This window comes from Nanorana parkeri, unplaced genomic scaffold (assembly GCF_000935625.1).
Source record: "Nanorana parkeri isolate BGI_ZX_2015 unplaced genomic scaffold, ASM93562v1 scaffold387, whole genome shotgun sequence".
Taxonomy (NCBI): Eukaryota; Metazoa; Chordata; class Amphibia; order Anura; family Dicroglossidae; genus Nanorana; species Nanorana parkeri.
In genome coordinates, this window is record NW_017306655.1 from 136449 (window position 1) to 159515 (window position 23067).

A 23067-nucleotide genomic window follows, 5' to 3' on the forward strand; every position below is an offset into this window, starting at 1 on the left:
AGATGATCAGATAGAAAATGCTGTGTTTTTATTTCTGGTTGTTCTGTGCATATACTACTCACCTTCTTACATGTTATTGCTAATACATTATCTGTGTTACAGTCAATATATGTGCAATAACTTTACTGGCATGGAAAGGGTTTAGTAATTAAGACCCAACAAATACAGGAACATTACAGCACTATCTGAAAACTTCCCCAGTGTTTGTCATAATACCTTATGAGAAACTATCAGATAAAACAATGTTTTGTAACAGGAAACGGTTATCTTTGTTGTTATGTTCTGTATTCTTGTAACTTAAAGTGACATTAATGTTAATTAGTGAATGTTAATGAAAGCACTTACCTTAAATGATGTCTCTTAATCTGATATTCTTCTTTCCTGTCCTTTTCAGGCTTCTCTCCAGCGCTGCTGCGGGTCTCCGATCCAGCGCTGACTCCTCTGTGCTTGCTGGCACTTCCTGTCCCATCAAGTCTGCATGCGTGTGCACGCAGTCCATAGACTTACCTGTCACCCGAGATTTTTCAAATTTTCGGACGGGAGCGTGCGGCGAAGACACAGGTAAGTTTTAACCTCTTTTAAAGCGTTTTTTTTTTTACGCTGTTTCATATATCTACTTCTACTGAACCGAAGGGCTCAGGCAGCTGAAATGAGCCGAAGAATCAGCAGAAGCTACGGCTGGATCCCTTGGCTCATTAGTGAATAACCCTCTTAAGGTGCCCATACACCTTACGATCCAATAGTCGTACGATTTTCGTACGGCAGCCCCATCCTCCCCCGATGATCGCAAGATTAATTTAGCCGTAATAACGAAAAGCACCTGGACAAAATGCGGTAATTGATTTGCCCTATTTTCGTTAGTGCAAGCGCAATGTAGATCGTACGACTTTTGACGGACGGAAACGCCAGCAACCTTACGACAATTGTACGATCTAGCAAAGTTTTCAAACATGCTTGACCATCAAAAGTTGTACGATTGTACAGTACCGTCGGTCGGACACTGCAATGCACACATACGAATATCGGACGAAAAGTCGATCGCATACAAAAATCGTACGATAATCGTAAGGTGTATGGGCACCTTTAGACCGCTGGAGCGGAGGGGAAGGTGGAAGGTACCAGTCTAAGTGAAAGTTGGCTCAGAGGATTACTTGTTATTTTTGAACCTAGACAAAAACAAGCACTTAACCCTTGCTGTGGGGGGGAAGCCCCACTGGAAGGGTTAAGAGAATTCCTACCCGCAGTTCTGCTTTAACCACAGCTGGAGTGGCGGGGTTGCCTGCCCATGCTCTACTGCAAAACACAACTTACCAAATGCTGTCATCAGAGAGCTCCAGGAACTTTCCTTCTGTGTCATAGTGCATGTCTATAATCATGTTCCCATCCGTGTTATGGGCAGAGTTGAAATTCGTGATGACTCTGGTCGGAATGCCCAGACTCCGGAGGGCTAATGCAACAAGAGACAATTATATAATTAGTGTATATTATGGTGATCGCCAACAAAGGTCAAGAGTAACGTACAATTTCTATTTTGACAAGAGCTTAGTACATCATGTTGTGCTTCTTAGTGATAAGATGAGTTGATTTATTACATTCAGCCTAAGATTTATTGGCTTAGAGCAAAGCCTGTCACTCCCTTTTGCATCTTGTCAGCAAAGTTGTTTTGACAGGTTTACGTTAAAGCGTTCCTAAACCCAAGAACAAGAATACAATATACCGTGGCCTACTGGTCCTTCGATGTGATGACTGCATTTGTTTTCTTTTTAGGTTAAGAACATTTACTGCAAGTTAACAAAAACAATCGTTGATCCTGCTATAAATTTAGTGACATTATCACCTCCTTTTCAGTAAACTGAAAGCTCAAACTATGTTATCAGCCTTCCCAGCTATCTTCTGTAAACTACAAAACACCTCCCCTTATGTAATGGCAGTGGCGTCACAAGGGGGGTGCGGGGGTTGTGGCCCGCACCCAGGTGCCACCTTTGGAGGGGTGACACCAAAATGACTGACAGTCATTTTGGTGTCAACCCCTATGAAAAGTCCGGCACTCGGTCACGGACTGAGAGCTCGACAGTGTCAGTGTCAGTGGGAACGTCCCCTCCTCTCTCTGTCGGCATCCATCACCTGGCATCAATAGGACCGCAACGTCATGCACATGCGCAAAGACGTCACAGGAGGGGGGCGGGGGAGGTGTCACCCGGTCTCTTCTCCGGGTGTCACCCAGCCTTGAGACGCCCCTGTGTAATGGAGATGGGAAGAGACGTAGGTGTTTGTAACTTAGATATGGAGAGCAGCCTTGGTTGACAATACTGTCACCCTAGGATAGGAAGTGTGTTACTGGCAGGAGAGCCTGGGGATAATAAAGAAAAAAAAGCCCTCCCATAAAAAACTAGTGCAGCCACCACATCTAAGGAAAGCTGAAATAAATTACATTTTGTTTTGTGGGTTTAAAAGTGCAACTGAAGCCAAAACTTTGTTTTTTAGTTTTGGATAGATGTGTAGAGGAATTAGAACAGCTGTCAGGTTTTTATTGCTGCATGTGCCCCCATTAGGGAGATTCAGCCTCTCTTTGTGTCCTGGGGATTGTGAAAATGAAAGAAAATGTCAAATTTTAGGTTGTCACAAGAACAGGAATAGATGAGAAATCTTCCAATGGGGACACTAGTTCTAGTGACCCTGCTGACCAGTAGGGATTTCCCTCACTTTGGGGGGATTTCCTCTCACTTCTTGTTGTGACTGTTGGACAAATTGGGATAACACCTACTTTATATTTGTTACACATGAAGTTCTCAATCAAATAGACATGTGCGATTCGTTTCGTTACAAATCAAAATTCGTCCGAATTTCCTAAAATTCGGATGCATCTGAAATCCGAATTGCAATGCTTCCGAATGTATCCGAAATACGACATTCCGTTGACGAATTTCGGATCCGAATCCGAATTTCGTTGAAACGGAAACTAATATTACCCCTGTGACTGAGGTTGAACAACATGACAAGATTTTTTTTATCCGAAATACGAAATTCCGTTAACGAATTTCGGATTCCGAATTTTGTTGAAACGGGAACTAATATTACCTGTCTCAAATAGCATAACTTTAGTGTTCTATCTGCTAGCTCCAGGACAGAAAAATCCTGCTTAATTATCGCTGTCTGTGGGTTAAGGGGAGTTTTGTTTTAAATAATTAACCTTGTTTGTACTGTGCTGGCAGATTTCATTAGCACTTGCAAAACTTTATGAGTAGGACTGTCTGTCCTAAAATGGGGTTACAGACCATGGGGGGATTTATCAGAACTGGAGCAGACACTGACAGAATCTGGAGTAGTTGCCCACAGTAACCAATCAACTTCTCTATTCAGTTTGTTCAGTTTAGTTTTAAAAATATAAAAGAGAAGCTGATTGCTTGCCAGTTTTGATAAATTCTGCTCACTGTATGGTAATGAGTAGTCACTCAGAAGGGAATTGTCCCCTCAATAATTTTTTTTAAATGATTTAATAACTTAATTTTGAATGTAATGGTATTTAAATTACTATTGTATTTTAGCATCCAGCTATGATTTTTAAGTACTGCCAAAAATAAAAATGTGCTCGTTTTCAACCTCGACAACCATTGCAACACTGGGGGGTCTACTTTTTGTGAACACTCCTATGAATCGGATTTCCTGCTCCCCTGTCCTGGCAGAAATACCAGACCTCATAGAAACCAGGAACAGAGATTTGTATGCTCGTCATATGGTGGGTTTAGTATTGGTCAGAATATCCAAATAAAATTCTGCACCGTTACAAGTTTTCCACCTCACCTTTCTAAGCAGATTTTCACTTATTACAAAACTGAGACTGAACATGTGACTATGGAAGGTAAAATCTTCCTTTACCCTTTAATGTACCCAAAATCTATTGATTCAGATACGGTATATGAAACTCTCGTCTTGCCATTCAGGAATTTAATACTTTTTAATCTTATAATCATCAAACACAAACTATGAAACCTTTTATTTAAATTGCTGCTAATCTATGCAGACACACTGTAGGGCTTGGCAGCTGACTTCAGCATTAACCCTCTTCGCAGTTAGTAATGTTTTATTTTAAAGCGGAACTCCAGGAATTTCAAAAGTCAACCCTTGCAGTGAGGCTACCCCTGCCCTGAAAGGCCTCATTCACACGAGAAAAAGCCGGCATGTACAGCTCCATGCTGCGTGCACGGCCGTATCGGGCAGCTCCCGGGAAGGACAGGTGCTGCGTGTGATTAGTATGCAGCCCCTGTCCTTTTCTATGGGAGTAAGCGGACGTACACTGCCCTACGCTCACCCGGCCTGCACGTCCGTGCGGGTGTCCGTACTCGTACGCTGACAGGATGGATCCTGTTTGCATCGGAGCTGGGACACCAGCACCCGTACGGACCTGCACTTGGGTTGAGCGTAGGGCAGCGTACGGCCGCGTACTCCCATAGAGAAGACAGGGGCTGCATACTAATCACACGCAGCACCTGTCCTTCCCAGAAGCTGCCCGATACGGCCGCGCACGGAGCTTTTTCTCGTGTGAATGAGGCCAAAGGGTTAGCTGCTTGTTTTGTCCAGGGAGCAAAAATAAAGAAGATATACTCACCCAAACCTTGATCCTGCTTGGCTGCTAGACTGTTCCTCGCACCTTCTTCACCCCTAGGCTCCGGCAGTCTAAGGACCCGTGACATCTTCACATCTAATACAGTCTATTAGATGTGAACACACCAAGGGACATACTGGAGCAGAGGGGGAGAGAGGTGAGCAGTCACTGACGCAGGACCGAGAATTGGGTCAGTATATCATCTTTATTATCACCCCAGAAAAACAAGCAGTTAACCCTTGCACTGCGGGGGTAGCCCCACTGCAAGGGTTAACTTTTAAAAATCTAGGAAATCTGAAAAGAGGAGCAGCAGACTTGCACTCTGCTCTTTCCTCCTATTAGCATGTTCCTTGTTGACCATGAAGTGCAAGATTACTTTGCAAAGGACAACTGCCATTCCTCATAAACTTACCTTAGCTGTGTTCCTCTTAATTCCTTGCTCTTCAGCTCTGTTGATGACCTGAGGTAAGGATGACATCGCTGCCATGGTCATGTGCTCAGGCCTTGTGATTGGCTGCTAGCCCTGGGCAATGTCACAGGTCACATGCTTCCCCCATACCTGCAAGTGCTGGGTATTCCTGCCAGCAGCGGGACGGCAAGGAAGTGCAGATAAGGTGGGTATTAGGGGGTCAGGGGATGTACCTTTGCAAAGTCACTTTTCCCTGCATAGGCAAGGTTTCCTGGCATTTGCACTAGATTGCCATAAGAGATGCAATGCAGAACTCTGCTCAAAATGTAATTATGAACATATAGCACAGCAAGAAAAATGTATAACAATGGCTCACCTGTACACATCACTGCTGCAAAGACCCAGCACTGGCCATACTTCACTGGCTTGAAGTTACCATTTTTCCATTGCCAAAGGATTTCCACACTTCCATTCCAGCTGTTTGGGTCTACCCCATCTGAAAAGTCTTTTTCCCATTTCCCCTCAAGTACACCATAGTCATCATTGCTGTTGATCTAGGTCCACAAACAGAATCTTTTAGTGTGAAAGCAAAAAAAAAAAAAAAACCTGTTTTCTATTTGAATCGATATTGCATAATGGATTACACCAAGGTAAGGCATCCAGTTCTGTCCCATAGCACCACTTTAACTCTCATTTGTGTTGGTTATGTGTTGAGATGAGAATCACTGAGATCTTGAGAAATGCTGTATTCAGATGTAATATTCTTCTAAGCAAGTAATTGTGCAGGAATCATACATGTAACGTTCTTCTAAAAAAGTAAAACTTGATTCAGAATTCCGCTTCATCTAAAACATAACCAACACTTTGACTGTTCTGTCTAGCTCATGGGAGAAACAGATATCTAAGTTAAATATACAGTAGTACAGATGCAGAAGGTACCACTAGGCCAATAAGACTTCTGAGTCTTGCATTCTTAAAGGGCATTGGGCTTCTCCACATTCCAAAGACACGCTGGAAGTTAAATTGGCTCCTGTCTAAATTGGCCCTGCATGTGAGATAGAAACCTTAGATTGTAAGCTCCTTGAGGGTAGGGACTGATGTGAATGTGCAACTATGTAGAGCGCTGTGTAAATTGTCTGCACTATATAAATACCAATAATAAATAAATATTGGACGGCCAGAATAATTCTGTACAGACACCGTAACTTCCAGACAATTTCAGCCACTTTTACACCAGGTTACGTTGCAAAAAATCAAAGCAAAGTACCATTAAAAGTTTGTTTTAGGTTGCCTTGGTTTCTTATTCATTTTTTGTAAATGAAAGTTAGTTGAAAGTGACTAAAATCCGCTGAAAATTTCCCTGTATAAGGAAAAATACGATGAGTTGTTATTTTCTCATAGCAGGGGTGTCCTGAGGGTGGGTGACACCCGGAGCGGTAACCGAGTGTCACCCCGCCGAGATGTCACTGCGCATGCGCGTGACGTCACCACACGCGTGCGCGATGACGTCACCACACGCGTGCGCGATGACGTGATCGCGCACGCGCGTCAGTATGCTGATACCTGCCAGCGGCCATCTTGGTGATGGACGCCGGCAGAGAGAGGAGTGGACAGTCACCCGGCGGGATAAGGTATGCCTCCTCTCTCCTGATACTGTTGGGCCGTTCGGTCCATGACCGAGCGCCCGACTTTTCAGAGGGGGGTGACACCAAAATGACTGTGAATCATTTTGGTGTCACCCCTCCAATGGTGGCACCCGGGTGCGGGCCGCACCCCCCTTGTGACGCGACTGTCTCATAGCCCCCATTCAGATTCTTTATAAATCAGCCTCAGCATATTTCAAGTATCTCTGCACACAAAGTGATCCTTTCTTACCATTGCACTGACGATTCTTCCCACATAGATGGGATTGTGCCTCTGGGAGCAATCTAGAGCTGGGTCTTTCTGACAGTTCAGACTTCTATCCATAATGTCCAGGCAGATATTCAGAATATTATTTTCAAACTAGACAAGTCAAACATAACAGATACACATCAAATATTCACATGTAAGTCAAAGAGGCTGTGAAAAAAATATTACATATAATACTATAAATTGGTGTAGAAAAATATATTATAGAGGTTATCAGCCATGAGGTACTATCTTCCCCTACCCCATTGATCTTCTCAACTACCCCTTTAAACATTGACTGCATGTGTTAGGCCATATCAAGAAGTGTCTAGGTCATCCAAAGACAACAACTAGTTGGGTTGGGCATCTTCATTTTATTGTGCATGGTCAGATTTCATAACATATTTCATGGTAGACTTGCAGTCTAGTTTGTAAGCAGATAGTTGTCACAGTACCAAAGGCTGTGAGCTCACAAGCAAACAGGTGGTGTGGGATCTCCAAGGGCACAGGGTTAAATGACCAACGGCTATTCTGCCAGAGAGCCCCTTACGGAAGTTTAACCTTAGCTGTATGTTGAGCTCCGGTTGCGACCTCCAGGTTCACTCTTGTTAATGTGTGGATACTACTCGTGCATGCAGGGGAAGAAGAACCAGGAAGTGTTCAGGCAGCACTGGCAAGGACAGAGTTGGCAACGCAGAAGACAGAGATCCGGAAGACAGGCCAATGTTCAGGGCAGGCAGCAGACAAGTAAAATCAGGAAGAGTAAGCTGAGTCAGTACACAAAAGGACAGTTCAAGGAAAAAGCAGGTCAGGAGTAAGGCCACAGATAGAAGCTTGGAGCCAAACAGGAACATTGCTTGCACGCTGAATGCAGTAGGTGCTGCTCCTTAAGCGATGTGCAGTGCTGACGTCATTGGACCCAGAAACACCGGGCACAAAGGGAGAGAGGCAGCCTGGCAGTGCAGGAGCTAGGAAGGGACATTAGTTCTGCTATATCCCATCTTAATTTATACTTCCTCTTCTATTGGCTGCACAATAAGGACTATGACAATACAAGCTCATATTAGTGAATTTTCTGTGGCAGTGCATATGTATATTAATTAGTAATTGACAGACATACAGTATTTAAAAAGAGTGGATATTGAAATCATAAAGAAATATATTTAATGGATTCTGCTAATATATCTGAATGCCGGTTATGAGCTTACCTGACCGTAGTTCCATCCCATGCCTGTTACATGCTTCTCATTTCCCATGAAAATGACACCATGGTCATTTAGGACATATTCTTGCCTCTCTTCTTCGTTGGCCAAGTACACATCATCATCTGTAGAGAAGAAGTTAAAATTTACTCTTCATTGAAAGCTTAAATATGGAACACATCTGGGTTGGCAGGTTTAGCTGAGCCTTCAATATACAGTAAATATTTAAAGCCCAATTGAAGTCCCACAGGTTTTTTTTTTTATTTATCTCCTTATAGTGTCAAGCTCCAGCATTTTATGAATAGACTGATTCTTGTTTGTGCTTTAAAATATATTTTAGTCTAACTGAAAATGTTTCATCCTCCTTTTCTGTACCCTGTGTTGGCAGAGCTGAGTAACAGTAACACCCTTCACACATTCATGCTTTCTCATGCAAACTTGTTGCGCAGAGAGAGGAGGCATCATGTCTGACCAGCTCTGTGTTAATTACTGAGAGCAGTGAGTCTCTTCTTGTGCCTATTAGACTGCACAGCCAAACTGCTGTAATGGGAAATAAGAAGTAAGCATGACAATTGAGATTGTTACTACAATGTCTGACTTCATATCTATTCCTTTGACTATAAATGGGCTTTAAATTTGCCTTTTATCATCCTAAAAAAGGACAAATTGGTGTGTGTTAAAACAAGGCAAGGGCATTGTTTAGTTTTACAATTTTAGAAACCTAGATGTCCCTGTAGATATTTTATCTACAGAACATGTAACAGATTTAATAGGCAGTTTTTAATGTATATTTTATATGTTACTTTTTAACACATTCAGTTATTTGCCAAATCGTTTATTTTCTTGATTTTATATACTGTATGCTTCTTCTCAGGGCTAGATTTCTTCTTGGTCAAGATAGCCTGTGGCCTTTACCAGTAGGACTTTTAGGGATGTCACGCATAACATATTTCTGAGTATAAAATGGCTTCAAACTGCTGACCTGACCTGACCTGCCCTGCCCTGCCCTGCCCTGCCCTGCCCTGTGTAGTATGTCCATCTTTGATGATGGAATACTGTACTGGCTCCATGCACCTAGAACTTAATTTAAAGCAGAGTAGATTGACAGTTTATGGATGTAGATCTTGGTGGTTGTAGCGAGTATTCAAGGCCTAAGTTGGTAAAGGTTTCATGTAAATGCCCATTGATCATATGCCAGTTGGTCCAAAGAGATTTTTTTGTCCTCCCATGACCCTGAAGAGAACTATGGGGAAAAACACTTACCCCATAGTTCTCCTTTAAGCCTTCATGTTCCCAGCATCTACTTGCCTTGTGTGGCTAAAATATTGGATCTCATCGGTGTATTACTATATCTAGCTAGTTGACTGGAATAGGGGAGAAGGATGTCACAAGTCAGTTGGCCTTGAGGTGTAGGAAATATGAATTTGCCCTGCTGGTTCCTAAAACAATTGCTGAGCAACACAAAAAAATAGTAATGATTTTCAAATGTGTTCGGCTCTAGCAGGGTTATTCACAAAAGGATGGAGAGTTTGGAGAAGGCAGGAGAAGTGAACACTCTAGGCCAAAACAGCTGATTTGGAAAAATTCTCCCATTCAGCTCACTCTCGAGTTCAGCTATGTTGTCCCAGATTGTTCACTTCTCCTGCCTTTTCTCCTCACCCTTTTGTGAATAATCCTGTAGATATTAATTTTTTCACTCGGTCTTACCTTAAATCTTTAGCCAATGTACAGCTTTCTCTGCTGATCGGACTGCAGCAGCTTTTTTTGTCTTTGCACACTGTAACAAGCTCAGAGAATGCAATAGAAGCTGCCTACTTCCTGATATCAGCTGTATCACTTCCTCCCCTACCCCCCTAGCTTGGCTATCAGTGGCTTGTCCCTTTTAGGTAGTTGAACAGCTGCACTGGCATTTGCAGAAGCCTTGTGTCAAATGTGGGCATACAAATAGTGGGCTGCATGCTAATCTAGTCTGCCTAGGAACACCGACCCATCATGACTGACATCTCTAACCCCACCAGTCCCACCCACTGGCCAGTGCAGAGGTGAGAAGACCCACTGATGACATCACTGGGTCTAAAATATGTTATATAAAAAACAGCACAGTATTAGAAAATTATTTTTGCTGGTTTAATGGTGGTGACCAGGGAACCAGTAAAGGTTATAAGGTTCTTTGACTAAAGTTTAGCTTAAATAACTTATTTTACTGTCCTCGAATTTACAGCCAGTAAAGATTGTCCACGTTACATTCCAATTGCTGCTGAGGATTTTTATTGCTTTGAGATACTCATTGTTAATCACATACAACTCATACATGTAAAGATCCTTGTAAATTACTTCTACGGCCAGCATTAGTAATGTCTCCTAACCCCTCTTCACACATTCCTTCTAATGTTCATATAAGTTGTTCAAAAAGAAATTGATATATATTAAATTATTTATTTTTATCAGCGTTCCAGTGTGTTAGACCTTACCTAGACACCAGGGGTTAAAAAGCAGTATGAATTTGCCAAGTGAATATGTGACTGTTTGACCCATCACAGAGATCTGAACACTGAGGTCATATCTCCCTATGGCTGCATTGGCGGGGCTGGACATTATTATCTTCAGGGAATTGCCAGGGCTGGACTCTAGAACTGCACTCCACATGCCACTGCTCCATGAACTGGACAAAGGAAACTGCACATCTGTGTTCGGATATCCTGAGTTCTGTGGACCTTTCAAAGACACACAAAAGACAAGAAATAAATAGGATGCATGCTGAAAAGGAAACACACATGCATATTATACCAGAATATATAAGAAAGCACAAATTGTATATTACTAATATCATATATGTTTAGGTCCGTAATTCAGTGAAAAGTAGCGGAGTACAAGAATTCATATTTTATACAGTACCTTCCCATTTTCTCATATGGGAACGACGGACAACTTTTGGTACAAAGTATGCAGGCAAAAGACACAAACCTTACCCCAGTAAAACAGTTAATGAAAAATTAATTTGCAAAAATGATTGGATAAACTCACAAAGCTTTTTTATATGAATATTTTCCTTGATATGGTGAAAATAACAACTTCAATGATATAGTGGTTATGTGGATGGTTTAGTTTCAGTACATTTTTGGAAGTTAAAGTTGAAATCCAGCCTTACTTTCAGTCTTGTGCAGTTGTACTGACTCTCCTATACTGAAATTGCTTACTCTGATTTCACTGCACACTGTAAGCTTCTGACAATGTGTATTGGACGCCACAACAAGTCAGACAGGGCCCACCTCAATTCCTGACTGCAGGATGTTCAGCTTCACCTAGCCCTTTCAATACCCAACCTTATTGTCACTGACCTGCCACTTTCATTCATTGGATTTCACTTTTTTCCATTCATGGAGGTCTTAGCATCCCATGTAGGTGTTACATAGGGGAGTCTACATGCAAATGCATCCTGTCTAGCAACTCTCACTTCTCCACACTTATATCCTCCTATTAAAGCATTTTGTTATTTGCATAACTCCAACTCCAATAGGCCTGCCTAAAATCAATGTTCTGACTGAGTGTTATTCAAATGAGAAGAATTGGAAGAGTAAAATTACTCTTCCCAATACTTTGAGCCGGCATGTGACACTGCAGCTATTACAATTTGTCAGCTGAGGGGGTGGTCACAGATGGCTCTGGCTCTAGAGAGACAGAGCCAGCTGTCAATCAGGCAGTGGTGGCTCTGCGCTGTCAACATATAGTGGGCAGTAGCCTGCTACATGCGGAGCTTGGGTCACAGGAGTACATTCGTAAATATACTCCTATAAACCCAAAGAGAGCTAGAGCCAAAAAAAGGTTTGGCTCTCGTTCTCTTTTTAACACTGAATAGGACTGCTGTTAGATGGCAGAAAAGTAAATATAAAGGGGACAGCGCCAGAAAAGAGGCAAGTATTGCAGTGAAAGATGTTTTTTCTACTAAAACCAGCTGAAGTGAATTTTAATCTTAAATCCAAGGTGGTATTGAGCTTTAAAACATGTAATGGCACATAAATGCTTCCTATCCTATATTTAAAAACCAAACTAAATTGCGGTGCATAGACGCTGTCTAAACTAGCAACATATCAGGGAATAAGATTTCTATTTGAAGTGATTTTACTGCAGAAAAACAGACAAGTGTGAATGACTAAGGCTTCATTCAGGTGCATTTAGGGATTCCTGCCTTAGAAAATTGCAAATTCCTGCAGCAGAAATCCCAAATCTGCCATTTAGAAGCGTCAGCTGTCACCGGTTCAAGTTAATGATTGGGTAAGAGTGGTCACATTGGAAATCGATACATGCAATTCATGTGTCCAGGGATATTGATTTATTCCTGATTGCATGTAAATTGCCAGCGCACTTCAGCTTTCAAATGCGGCCACTTTCACATGATCATTAACTTGAGCAGGTGACAGCTACCACTTCTAAATGGCAGATTTGGGATTCCTTCTGCAGGAAATCGCAAGTTCCTGACGCAGGAATTCCTAATTGCACCTACAAGACAAGTGTGAATGACTCTGTAATAAAATCAGTCTTTAAAATTGTATATTTGTTCTGCCCAAATTATATCATATGTGTGTTTAATGGCAAGAATTGCTTGCAGAATGTTAAGAAAATGGATAAGTGTCTATTACTCATATCATACTATTAACATTACAGGTAGGGTGCTAGTGTACTACAGAGACAACACCCATCAGAGAGATAACACCAAACACAGCAGAAGCCATAGAGAAGATACCTGTGTGTGCAATGAACACTATACTCTGCCAGTCACGAAGTGGTTTGTTGAATTCCAGAGTTAATCTGCAAGATTGTCCTCTGCGTAGTATCAGCTCAGAGCTGTTATACATATCCGTGTGATGGGCCTTTTTATTGGATTCTGCAAGAACATGAAAGAAGCAAAAATTAAATCAGTAAAGGGAACAAAACGAAATTATATTTATTGTTCAACAGACGTTCAATTGTTCAAGTAAATATATATTTTATTGTAAACACTGGCAGGTTTTGTATGTCTTTTATGTCCAAATGAAGACATTTCCCTTCACTTCCTGTCCCATCAACACAAAAAGAAGTGAAAGGAAATCTTTCTAAAGTGAGGGGAAATCCTCTCTTATTTATTTATTACAGGTATCTATATAGCGCCGACAATTTACACAGTGCCTTACATAGTTGCACATGCACATCAGTCCCTGCCCTCAAGGAGCTCAAAATCTCACATACATACAGAGCCAATTTACCTACCTGCATGTCTTAGGAGTGTGGGAGGAAACCCACACAAGCACTGTGAGAACATGCAAACTCCTTTGCAGATAGTGATCTGGCCAGGATTCAAACCAGGGATCCCCAGTGCTGCAAGGCAGAAGTGCTAACCACTGCACCCCTGTGCTGCCTCTCTTAGACTAAGTTCACACTTGTGTGTTGACATCTTCAGTCATTTTCAGTAGAAGAAACTTGTAGAAGAAAATATAGATATCTACTGTGCAAAGTGCATCTAAGCCCATTTTTTTTTTGTTTTAGATACAGTAGGGAAGGATTAGAACTATTTCTATTTTTAATTTCTGTTTATTGTCCACCTGTGAAAATTCACTCTCTCTTTTTCCTGGTGGCCATTTTCATCAGGATTGAAAGTAAGTCACTAGTCTGTTGGTTTTTCTCCCGTCAAACCTTCCTGTATGTATTCTGTGAAATATTTCATATGAAATACTTTAAAGAGTTTCAGGAAAGTAGCAGTCATATGCCCCTGTAATCACTTGACCATTGGCTTTGGACAGCTTTAACATTGCTGTCACATCAAAACCTTCTGTAACGCCTCCTGTCCTTAGCCGGTTTGTGGGATGTGAAAGTAACATTGGGTGCCAGTCACTTTAAGGATTTTCTAATATTTTAGAAGAGACAAAAATGGGAGAGAGGGCAAAGGGCTACAGATATCTAGGGCAGTACAGAACTCCAGACTCATCGACCAGTTCCTAGCTTCACAGTACAGAGTGCCTTTAAATCGATTGCGGTGGCACTGTGTATTGTAGCACCTTAGCTGGTTGGCAGATTTTAACATAGGATCTAACATAGAATTTCCTAGGTGAGACACCAGACTTCTCTCTGAGATCCAAGCCCATCCTGGCTTCTCAGGCACCCTCAAGCAGCGTAAGTTCTTCACTGGTTCTCCAGCCCAGACCCCGACAGGTTCATTCCTGACCACCTGCAGGCTACGGGCATACAGCTCACACATAACCTGGGGGGAAAGAAAATCTTGTATGGTCAGACCCAGATATTTATGTCCCTCCCCACCTGCATGCACCACTAGCTATTAAGCTTCTAGTGATTAGCTGGAGACACACAGATATCCATAACACTCCACTATTGGTTGCTCTGCTCTCTGGCAAAGTTAAACCCAGCAACAGGCAGATGCAAACAATAACAGAACACTTAAGGAAAGCCAAATGAACACATGGTATAAAATCTGCTAGACTGAGTATAGTCTAGCAGAACTAAATTTAAGGAGTCACCCTGCTTAGGGTAAAGTGGCTACACTTCTATTGTGAAGTATAACTACACTTCCCTGCATACAATGCCTTTACATTACTGATGGAAGGCTTGGGATCAAGCTGAGTGGGAGTAACGCAGGGAATTATTTGAAAGAAATTAATTAAAAAGTATCTGAGATGAGTTCTATCTCAAGTGGTGCCAATGTCCACTGGCTGATTGGCTTCCTCCAGTTGAGACCCCCCACACTTTGCATCTGATAGTCAGCCTTTGACTTGCTAACTTAAGCTGGCCATACACTAGTAGATTTCTGAATGAACGATTATACAAAAGGTCTTCTTTACCATCGATAGTGCCATCAGACACTTGACAAATGTCTATTGAAATTTCACTTAATTCTAACATTTGATTTGCAATGGATGGAGTTTAAGCCACATTCAGTGTAAGAAATTTGTTAATTTGAGAAAAAATTTCCATCTTGCTCCTTCGGGTTTTTCATCACTACGGCCTATATCGATTATCTATTTAACCCCATCAACTAATAGAAAGTTGAAAAAAGTTATTTTGTATTAAATTTCTTTCGAAAATTTAAGCAGTGTATGGCCAGTTTTACACACACGGAGCAGTAACACTTAGAGTGAACCCAGGCAGCTCCATGATCCATCCAACCTTTAATCCGGAGGGGGTGTTTTATGACTGCCTAAGCTCATAGGAAGTGGTTTATGGACACTGGGTGTCATTTAACCAGGAAGTGGGGTGGCACTAGGGCTGCAACAACTTATCGACATAATCGATTATAATCGATTATTGAAAAAGTTGTCAACTTTTTCAATAATCGATTAATCGACTTCCGATCAGTTGGCCCTGTTCACGGCTCCACACACGCTGCACGCCGCACCTCCTCCCCACCTCACACACCTAAAGAAGATGCAAGACTTGTGGACAGTCATCCAAATGATTATTTTTGCTCTAAGCTTGGGAAAAAGATTATAAAGATAAAAAAAATTAAATTGGGCTTTAAATTGCCATTCATGTTTTTTTGTTATGAAGACATTTGACTGTTATAAAACAAAGGCAGCTGGTTATAATCTGAATTTTGCTTCCATATCTCAAGTACAGGTCCAAGCAACTAATCCACCTACAGACATCAGCAGTGCCTGTTTTCCTACAGTGAATTTTAAAAAAGTGACCGGTTCCCTTGAAGCAGAAACAGATCTTTTACAATTAAATTAGTATATAATTATAGGGGAGGGGTCCATCTGACTCTTTCGTGAAGTGCATAATTGGTTTAGGCTGTGCAACCAAGCTGAGTTGTTCCACTTTCCACGTGTGATTAAACATTATTCCACAGTGAATGACTTAGGAAGATCCAGCCTTTTCCAGACCAAATAGATTTTACTGCTCCTTTCATCTGTTTAGGAAGATGACAGCTTGCTTTGAACTCCTGTGCGATGTGAAGAATGCTGGTGGATCATGAATGTGTGTTTGAATCAACTAACAAACTTGAATGTACATAATGACACGGATGAAAATCCTGTACCAGTCGGCCCATGCTCATTTTGTTACATTACTCAGATGCTAATGAGCCTCATTGATTTGTATTACGTGTGCTTGTCCAGGACATGCCACTTAGTGGAAAACTATTATTAAGGATCCTGCTGATGTTACAGGAATAATATTTTATGATGAGTACAATCAGCCAGGCTTCCTAAACACATGGCAGAGCGAAGGTGTACAAGCACACTCACCTAAAAGGGAAGTTTTATCACAAAGGAAATATTGTCTATTTACACATTGTGGTTGCTGGAATTCACTAGTAAGGTTACATAATTAGAAATATCTTTACACGTTGCGTAAAAGGAAATACTTTCCATCCCGTGGTGCCAATACAGTGATGCCAATGTGCAGCGTGACAGTGTTATTGTGATTATGTCACAGCTTGTGATATGAAGTCTTCACATGCAGAAGTCACTCACTGCATTAGAATGAGACTTATTTCAAAATAATTATTTAAATGATTACAACTAATCAGCAGTCATTATTACTGTTCAGGCTGCTCTAAACTAATAAAGGGAGAAATTTGATTGATTGATACTCACTGGGCAATTTATTAGGTACACTTTGCTAGTACCGGGTTGGACCCCCTTCTGTATTCAGAACTGCCTTAATTATTTGTAGCATAGATTCAACAAGGTGCTGGAAACATTCCTTAGAGAGTTTAATCCATATTGACATGATTCCATCACGCAGTTGTTTGTAATATCATTTGTCTCAACCCCAGTAATTGCCATGTTTGCTAGACAGCTTGGCCTGCATGCACAATCGGGGACCGATATCAATAAAAGGTATTTGAAATAAAATTGGAATTCATAGGCTGAATACTATCATTAAAGACATTAACCTCAATAGAGTTACCAGGATACAATAGTGGCCCTGTCGTTATATAGGAATGCAACTGCAGAAGTTGTAAAATAAATAAAATAAAATAAACATCAATGACCTATAATAAGAGGAAAAGAATGGAAATTGATTGCTTTGCATCCTAAGATGGTCAACCAGCCATTATGCTGACACATAAAACATGTTGAGTTGTATAGTTTTGCATTCATAAATATGGAATTCAACAAGGTATACTAAAAAAAAAAACAACTTGTATGAATAATAATAAAACCCAGTGCCCCAATTAAAATGTCAAATCATTGTGAAACCATATCATAAAAACCAGCTACAACACATGTCTAGCTAAAATCTGAATATGGCTGCCACATGGACTTCTGTCACATAATTGCATGGCTTGCACTGCCTACAAATTAGTTTTTATCAGTATGTGCCCAACAATTATTTTTTCATTTTTTAATTGTACAGATTATTTTATCAGGAATTTTTACAGTTACAGTCTTTAAAAGTAGGTAATCATATAAACCTTGTGTTACGTGCCATCCTGCTGATTGCTAGACTGCTGAATTCTGCAGTCTATATTCAAATTACTGGTGTTACTATTAATATATATGTTACATATTTGCAATTATAGCATAACAAATTCCAGCACAGTACTGGCATTTTCATGGAGCTTTCCAATATCATACAATTGAAATAACTCTGTTGATTTATGTTATATTATCCAGCCAACAACAAGTATTGTGCCAGATACTTAGGGGTCTATTCACAAAGCTGCCAAGGGCAGCCGAGTGAATGACCGATCAGAAGTGAAGTGAGCCGAACATTGTTCGGCTATTCACTTCAGGCTGGTACGGCTGATTTCAGCCGTACATCGGCTGAAATCAGCCGTACATCGGCTTGCTTCGTGTGGCTTCGGATCAGCCGAACATGCTCAGCATGTTCGGCTGACCCGAAGTGCAGAAGGAGTTCGACTCAGCCGATCCAACATCTGGATCGGCTGAGCCGAACCTCCGGCAGGCTTCACACTGCTGTTCGGGCTATTCTGAAAGATCCCGAACAGCAGTGAGAGAATAGCCGAATGCAGAAAGTGGCCCAGCTGTCAGAAGCAGGCTGTCGGCCGGCCAGGCTGTCGGCCGGCCAATGGCCGGCCGCTCGGCCAGCTTCGGCTTTCAGCTCGGCTCAGCGCTCGACTGAGCTGCTCGGCCGTGATCGGGAGCTGTACGGGCTATTGTGAATAGCCTGTACAGCACCCCCTCGGTTCTCCTGAACCGAAGGGGTCCTGGGGCCGAAGCCATCCGAAGGATCGGCTGAAGCTACGGCCAGATCCTTCGGCAGCTTTGTGAATAGACCCCTTAGTGTGGTAAAATCACTCTAGATCAATTGGAAGAAAAAAATGCACTGGGCAATGTGTATAGATGATGGCACTTTTTATTTATTTCTTCACAAGTATCAAGCTTATCCAGCTTTAATAGTTGTTATTAGAACAGATTTCCCCATTGGATGATGGTTCTAAAAGAGTGCAAATTGTAAAGGTGGTTCACTCCCAATGGGTACACACAATTTTCTTGCTAGTAGAAGAAAGGCACGGGGCACTTAATCTCTAATACCGTAGTCAAGTCTTTAATTAACTATGCAGTGCAAGGACCTGACTGATTTGATAGAAACTGAATGGAGTGTTTAGGTTGTCCTCATACTGCATAGTTTTGGTAAATCTCAAGGCGATTGTACAGAGATTATAAAGTATATGGCCAACTTTAGACAGCTCTCCTAGCAGTGGTGGCTGAAGGTTGGTTCTTTACTTGATTAGCGACTAGGTGTTCAAGGAGGAAAGCACCAAAAGCATAACATTTGAATCCAGATCTTGATCTTGTATCATAAAAAGTGAATGCAGGTTCAACGGATCCCCCTTCATCAGGGCTTAGTATGGTTGAATAAAGCATGTACTTCAAGAGATCCTGAGGGGTAAACTCTAGGTGCAGGTTAAACATGCTGCAATACTAAGCCCTGATAAAAGGGAACAATTTAAACTTCAAAAGTGCATCCAATAAACATACTTTAAGCATATTCAACTTCTATCACTTTGGTAGTGATATACTATAAACAGTAGTTGTACAGTAGAAGATGATCCAACCTCAAAATCATTATATTTTTGCGTTCAGTACATACAGCATGTGTATATAGTAATTCAAGTGTAAAAGCAAAACTTTTTTTAATGTTGGATGTAGGGGAGGTGTAGTCGCCAGAACTAAAAGTGAGGAGAAAGCAAAAATGTTCCAGCTGTCACCAGAAAAAGAGGTAAGAGTAAGTCTTCCAATCGGGGCATGTAGCCCAGTGACAGCTGTGCAAGAGGAACATTTATCTTACTTAAAGGAGATTTATTCTCACTTCCTGTTGCGTCTCTTAGACAAGTGAAGGGAGCTCTACCCAATGAAACACACAGCAAAAAACAATCGGGCAGAGGGTTTACCCTTCCCTACTCTATGTGAAACTAAAAAAAGAAAGAAAAGTTTTGGTTATAAATATACCATAACATTCTTTGACAGAAATGGCCCAACCAAGATTGCCACAACTACAGACAATGCAAAAGCCTGACTGAAAAGCCAAAATCTCTTGAAGCCGCAATGTTTTGGAGGACAATTTTATATTGCCTATGTGGGGCAATTCACACCCAAAACAATTTCTGTTTCAGACTACAACAGACCTTAAAGAGTATACCATAACAGTGCTCCCAATATAGCAAATTTTGGGCAACAATAAAGGGGGAGTATTTAAATGGGATACACTTTAAGGCCTGTTGTGGTCCAAAGCAGGAATTGCGCCATTAGGTGTGAATAGTGTATAAAGACTGTGGACTCCAGACCCAGAGGGTTGGTAGGTTCTGTTCTTTAGTTTTCTTATAAGTTATGTGGGACAATAAACTCAAGCTAGTGAATACGAAACAGGCTTGAGATCAAGATTCCCAAAATGTAAATAGATTTGTGCATAAAAATCTGTGAACCCAGTTTTCAGTTTTGTAAAGCATTAATAGAAAAGACCCTCTAGATCAGCCTTTCTCTACCTTTTTAACCATTGAGAAGAAGCACCCCTCTTACATTGGTGGCCAGCAGAAAAGTGCCCAATTATTTAGTACAAGAAGGGCCTACCTTACATTGAAGGGTAGTGAAGAAGGGCTTGCTTTTGTTGAAAGTTTTGTTGAAAGTTGAAAGTGGGAAGATGACTGGTGGTCCGTGTGAAATATGCTGCCCTCGTAGCAAAATTAGAAGAGATGCTATACTGGTGCCATGCCACCAGCTCTGCAGATTAGCACTGGCTACAGAATTATGCAGATACTATCAGATGGGAGTTTATTCTCCCACCTCTCACTGCTCAAGGAACCTCTATAAACAAGGAACCCAGGTTGAGAAAGGCTGCTCTACATTTCCTACTTTAGAATTCTTTATTGCTTTAAAAACAGAACATAAAATGTATCAGATATGAGCTTGTTATTGTAAGCTAATTTATGGAAATATCTGCTACCAATTCTTGCCTTATAGTTTGGTCAAAAAAAGGTGTTTGTGGGTCCCAGAAGTATCATGCTGCCCACCTTTCTCTGTCACTGTCTATGTTGGGTACCCTTTAAGGTTTTTCAACTGGAATTCCTATGTTATAGGAATAAGGAGAGGGATGGGTGTTCTGCAGTCCTAAAACACTTCCTGTCCAAGGGTGACCATATTGTTCCTCCAAACATACAGAGGGGAATTTATCAAAACTGGAGCAGACAAAATCTGGAGCAGTTGTCCATGGCAACCAATCAGCTTCTCTCTTTAGTTTGCTCAGGTAAGATTTGAAAATGAGACAGATAAGTTGATTGGCTGCAGTGCAAATCTGCTCCAGATTTTGTCTGCTCCAGTTTTGATAAATTCCTCCCATAGTATATTGATTAAACCTTGCAACCCTAAAATCTAAGTCATCTTAGGCACTTTAAGAATTCCACATTCAATATAGGTTTAAAGTGGAACACAAGTTAAAAACAAATACTAACAGTTTTCTTTTTTGGGTTCTTCTGTGTATGTCTCTTATGCACAAAAAACTCCTCTGGTTTTTTTTTAGCAAAAACATGCATATCAAACAATCACCAGTGGCTGTCCAATGATATGCTGTATGAGTGCAACATGTGAGGTAAGTCCCTCCATTATGGGCAAATGCTACCACAGCCATCCCACCCCCACCCACTCCCCAACACAAACACATATAATTCCACTTTAAATTTGAATATAATATACAACTGGATTAAAACAGCTCCAAGATCTACTATGGTCCAACAACATACATTGACACTCGATGGTTCTCCTTATATTTGCAATACGTCAGACCAGCAGATCAATATATAAAAACACTTAATTAAAGTTCTTTTAAAGTCAAACAAAACTTCACAACAAAAAGACATAAAACATGACTTTATTAAAGTTCTTTAAATTGCATAATAATAATAAAAAAAACATTCTGCAACATTTCAAAGCATACTACTCACTTTTCAAGCTGGATATGCTCAGAAAAACTGCAGAAGTCCAGAATGTGCTTTTGTTATAAATTAATTTAAGGAGCCATAATAAGGAAGCATTTTAGGTGGAGATGGTGAACAACATACAATCATATATGCTGATTCTTCTAGTGAAGCATTTATTTTAATTATTTGTTTGCTAAATCGCATTACATGGAATACAGCAACGGTTTGCATTCACAGTTCACAACACTGGAGATGTTAAATACAGTAAATAGATTATTTTTAAAGTTTTGGAATAAGTTTCCCAACCTTTCCTGTATACCTCACTACAATGCAAGTGTTCTCTTTGCAGGTAAAATAATTAGTAGTTTTTTTTACCTGTTAAAGTGTATTGATAGATAAAACTGTTAGGGAGTCCTCTATCAGTTTTTTTAATCTTTTTTTGTGTGGGAGATTTCCCATTACTTCCTGTTCCAGAGACATGGCAAGAAGTAAGAGGAGAAAAGCGAGGGGACTGCCCATTCTGCACCTTCCTTGCCTGTGACAACTCAAATGAATGGATTTCCAGTTACTTTCTGTGTTGGAGACATGGTCACCAGGACCAATGGTGAAAGGAGATCTCCCCAGTGGGGACACAGGCAGCAAAAAAAAAATCGTCTAACTCCACATTCTATCCCAAATAAATGGCTTTACATACACTTTAATAATTAATACATGTGATTTCACCTATAAGTATGTCAAATTTGACCTAATACTTGATATCAGTGTACATACAGTATCATTTCACTGGTTATTTTAAAGTGTGTTTACTATATTATGTTTTGTACAGCTTTTATACAGCTATATTGTATTACTATAATATTATATTGCATTGTATTTTGTATAGCTGTTATGTCAATTAAATGTCTGTAAACATTGATACTGCCTTTACACTGTGGGTTTAGTTAGAAGATGACACTATTTCATGAACAAGGAAACTTTGTTTCAATAAAGCAGTACAACAACCTTAAATTATCTTTAACCATTGATCTGTCTATAGCTTTATATCACCATAGAATATTACATTTATCTTTGAAAGCACTATGCTTTTAAAATACATTGCAAAATCAGAAAATAATCAATTGACTTACCATCCATAGTGCCTTGTTGTCCTCTCTGTCTGGTTTGTGGTTTAGATAGTGCTCGGACAAACTAATGGATGAATGTGAATCAACCATTATTTGTATCACTCACTGCCCTCACTATTAAAATTCCAGTGACTGAATGTTTTATGAGAGTGTTAATAGGACATGCCTTAACGCTTACACTGTACGCTCTCTTCCTGGCCTGCTGCAGTGCTCACATGATAACCGGAAGTGCCAAACAGAAGAATCTGTCCATTTACCATTCCCTTGGCATGCACTGGAACATCTACTCATAAAAACTGGCTGCTGTGTTCCTATGTAAATACTTATCTTGTGACGGGTAACCTGTCTTTCAGTATGCACTGTTCCGCGCAGTAAATCATATTTTTACAAGCTCCTGCAAACAGTTCAGATTAAACCCACAATCATGCCTGGCCTAGTTTTTGCACATGTCCCAGCTCATTTTTTACAGC

General features: G+C 40.8%; 1 protein-coding gene across 1 annotated transcript in view; it reads right to left on the minus strand.

The window, feature by feature from the left end:
- The window catches only part of LOC108789331 (protein-glutamine gamma-glutamyltransferase E-like), a 43009-nt gene extending 20234 nt beyond the window's left edge, over nt 1–22775 (minus strand). The window contains exons 1-7 of the mRNA XM_018559308.1: nt 22601–22775; nt 12846–12986; nt 10576–10818; nt 8111–8229; nt 6888–7016; nt 5389–5566; nt 1312–1447 (exon numbers count right to left, since the gene is read on the minus strand). Coding sequence (XP_018414810.1) covers nt 1312–1447; nt 5389–5566; nt 6888–7016; nt 8111–8229; nt 10576–10818; nt 12846–12986; nt 22601–22607 — 953 coding nt within the window. The 5' untranslated portion in view covers nt 22608–22775. The remainder of the gene's footprint in view (nt 1–1311; nt 1448–5388; nt 5567–6887; nt 7017–8110; nt 8230–10575; nt 10819–12845; nt 12987–22600) is intronic.
- Nucleotides 22776–23067: the final 292 nt, after the last annotated feature.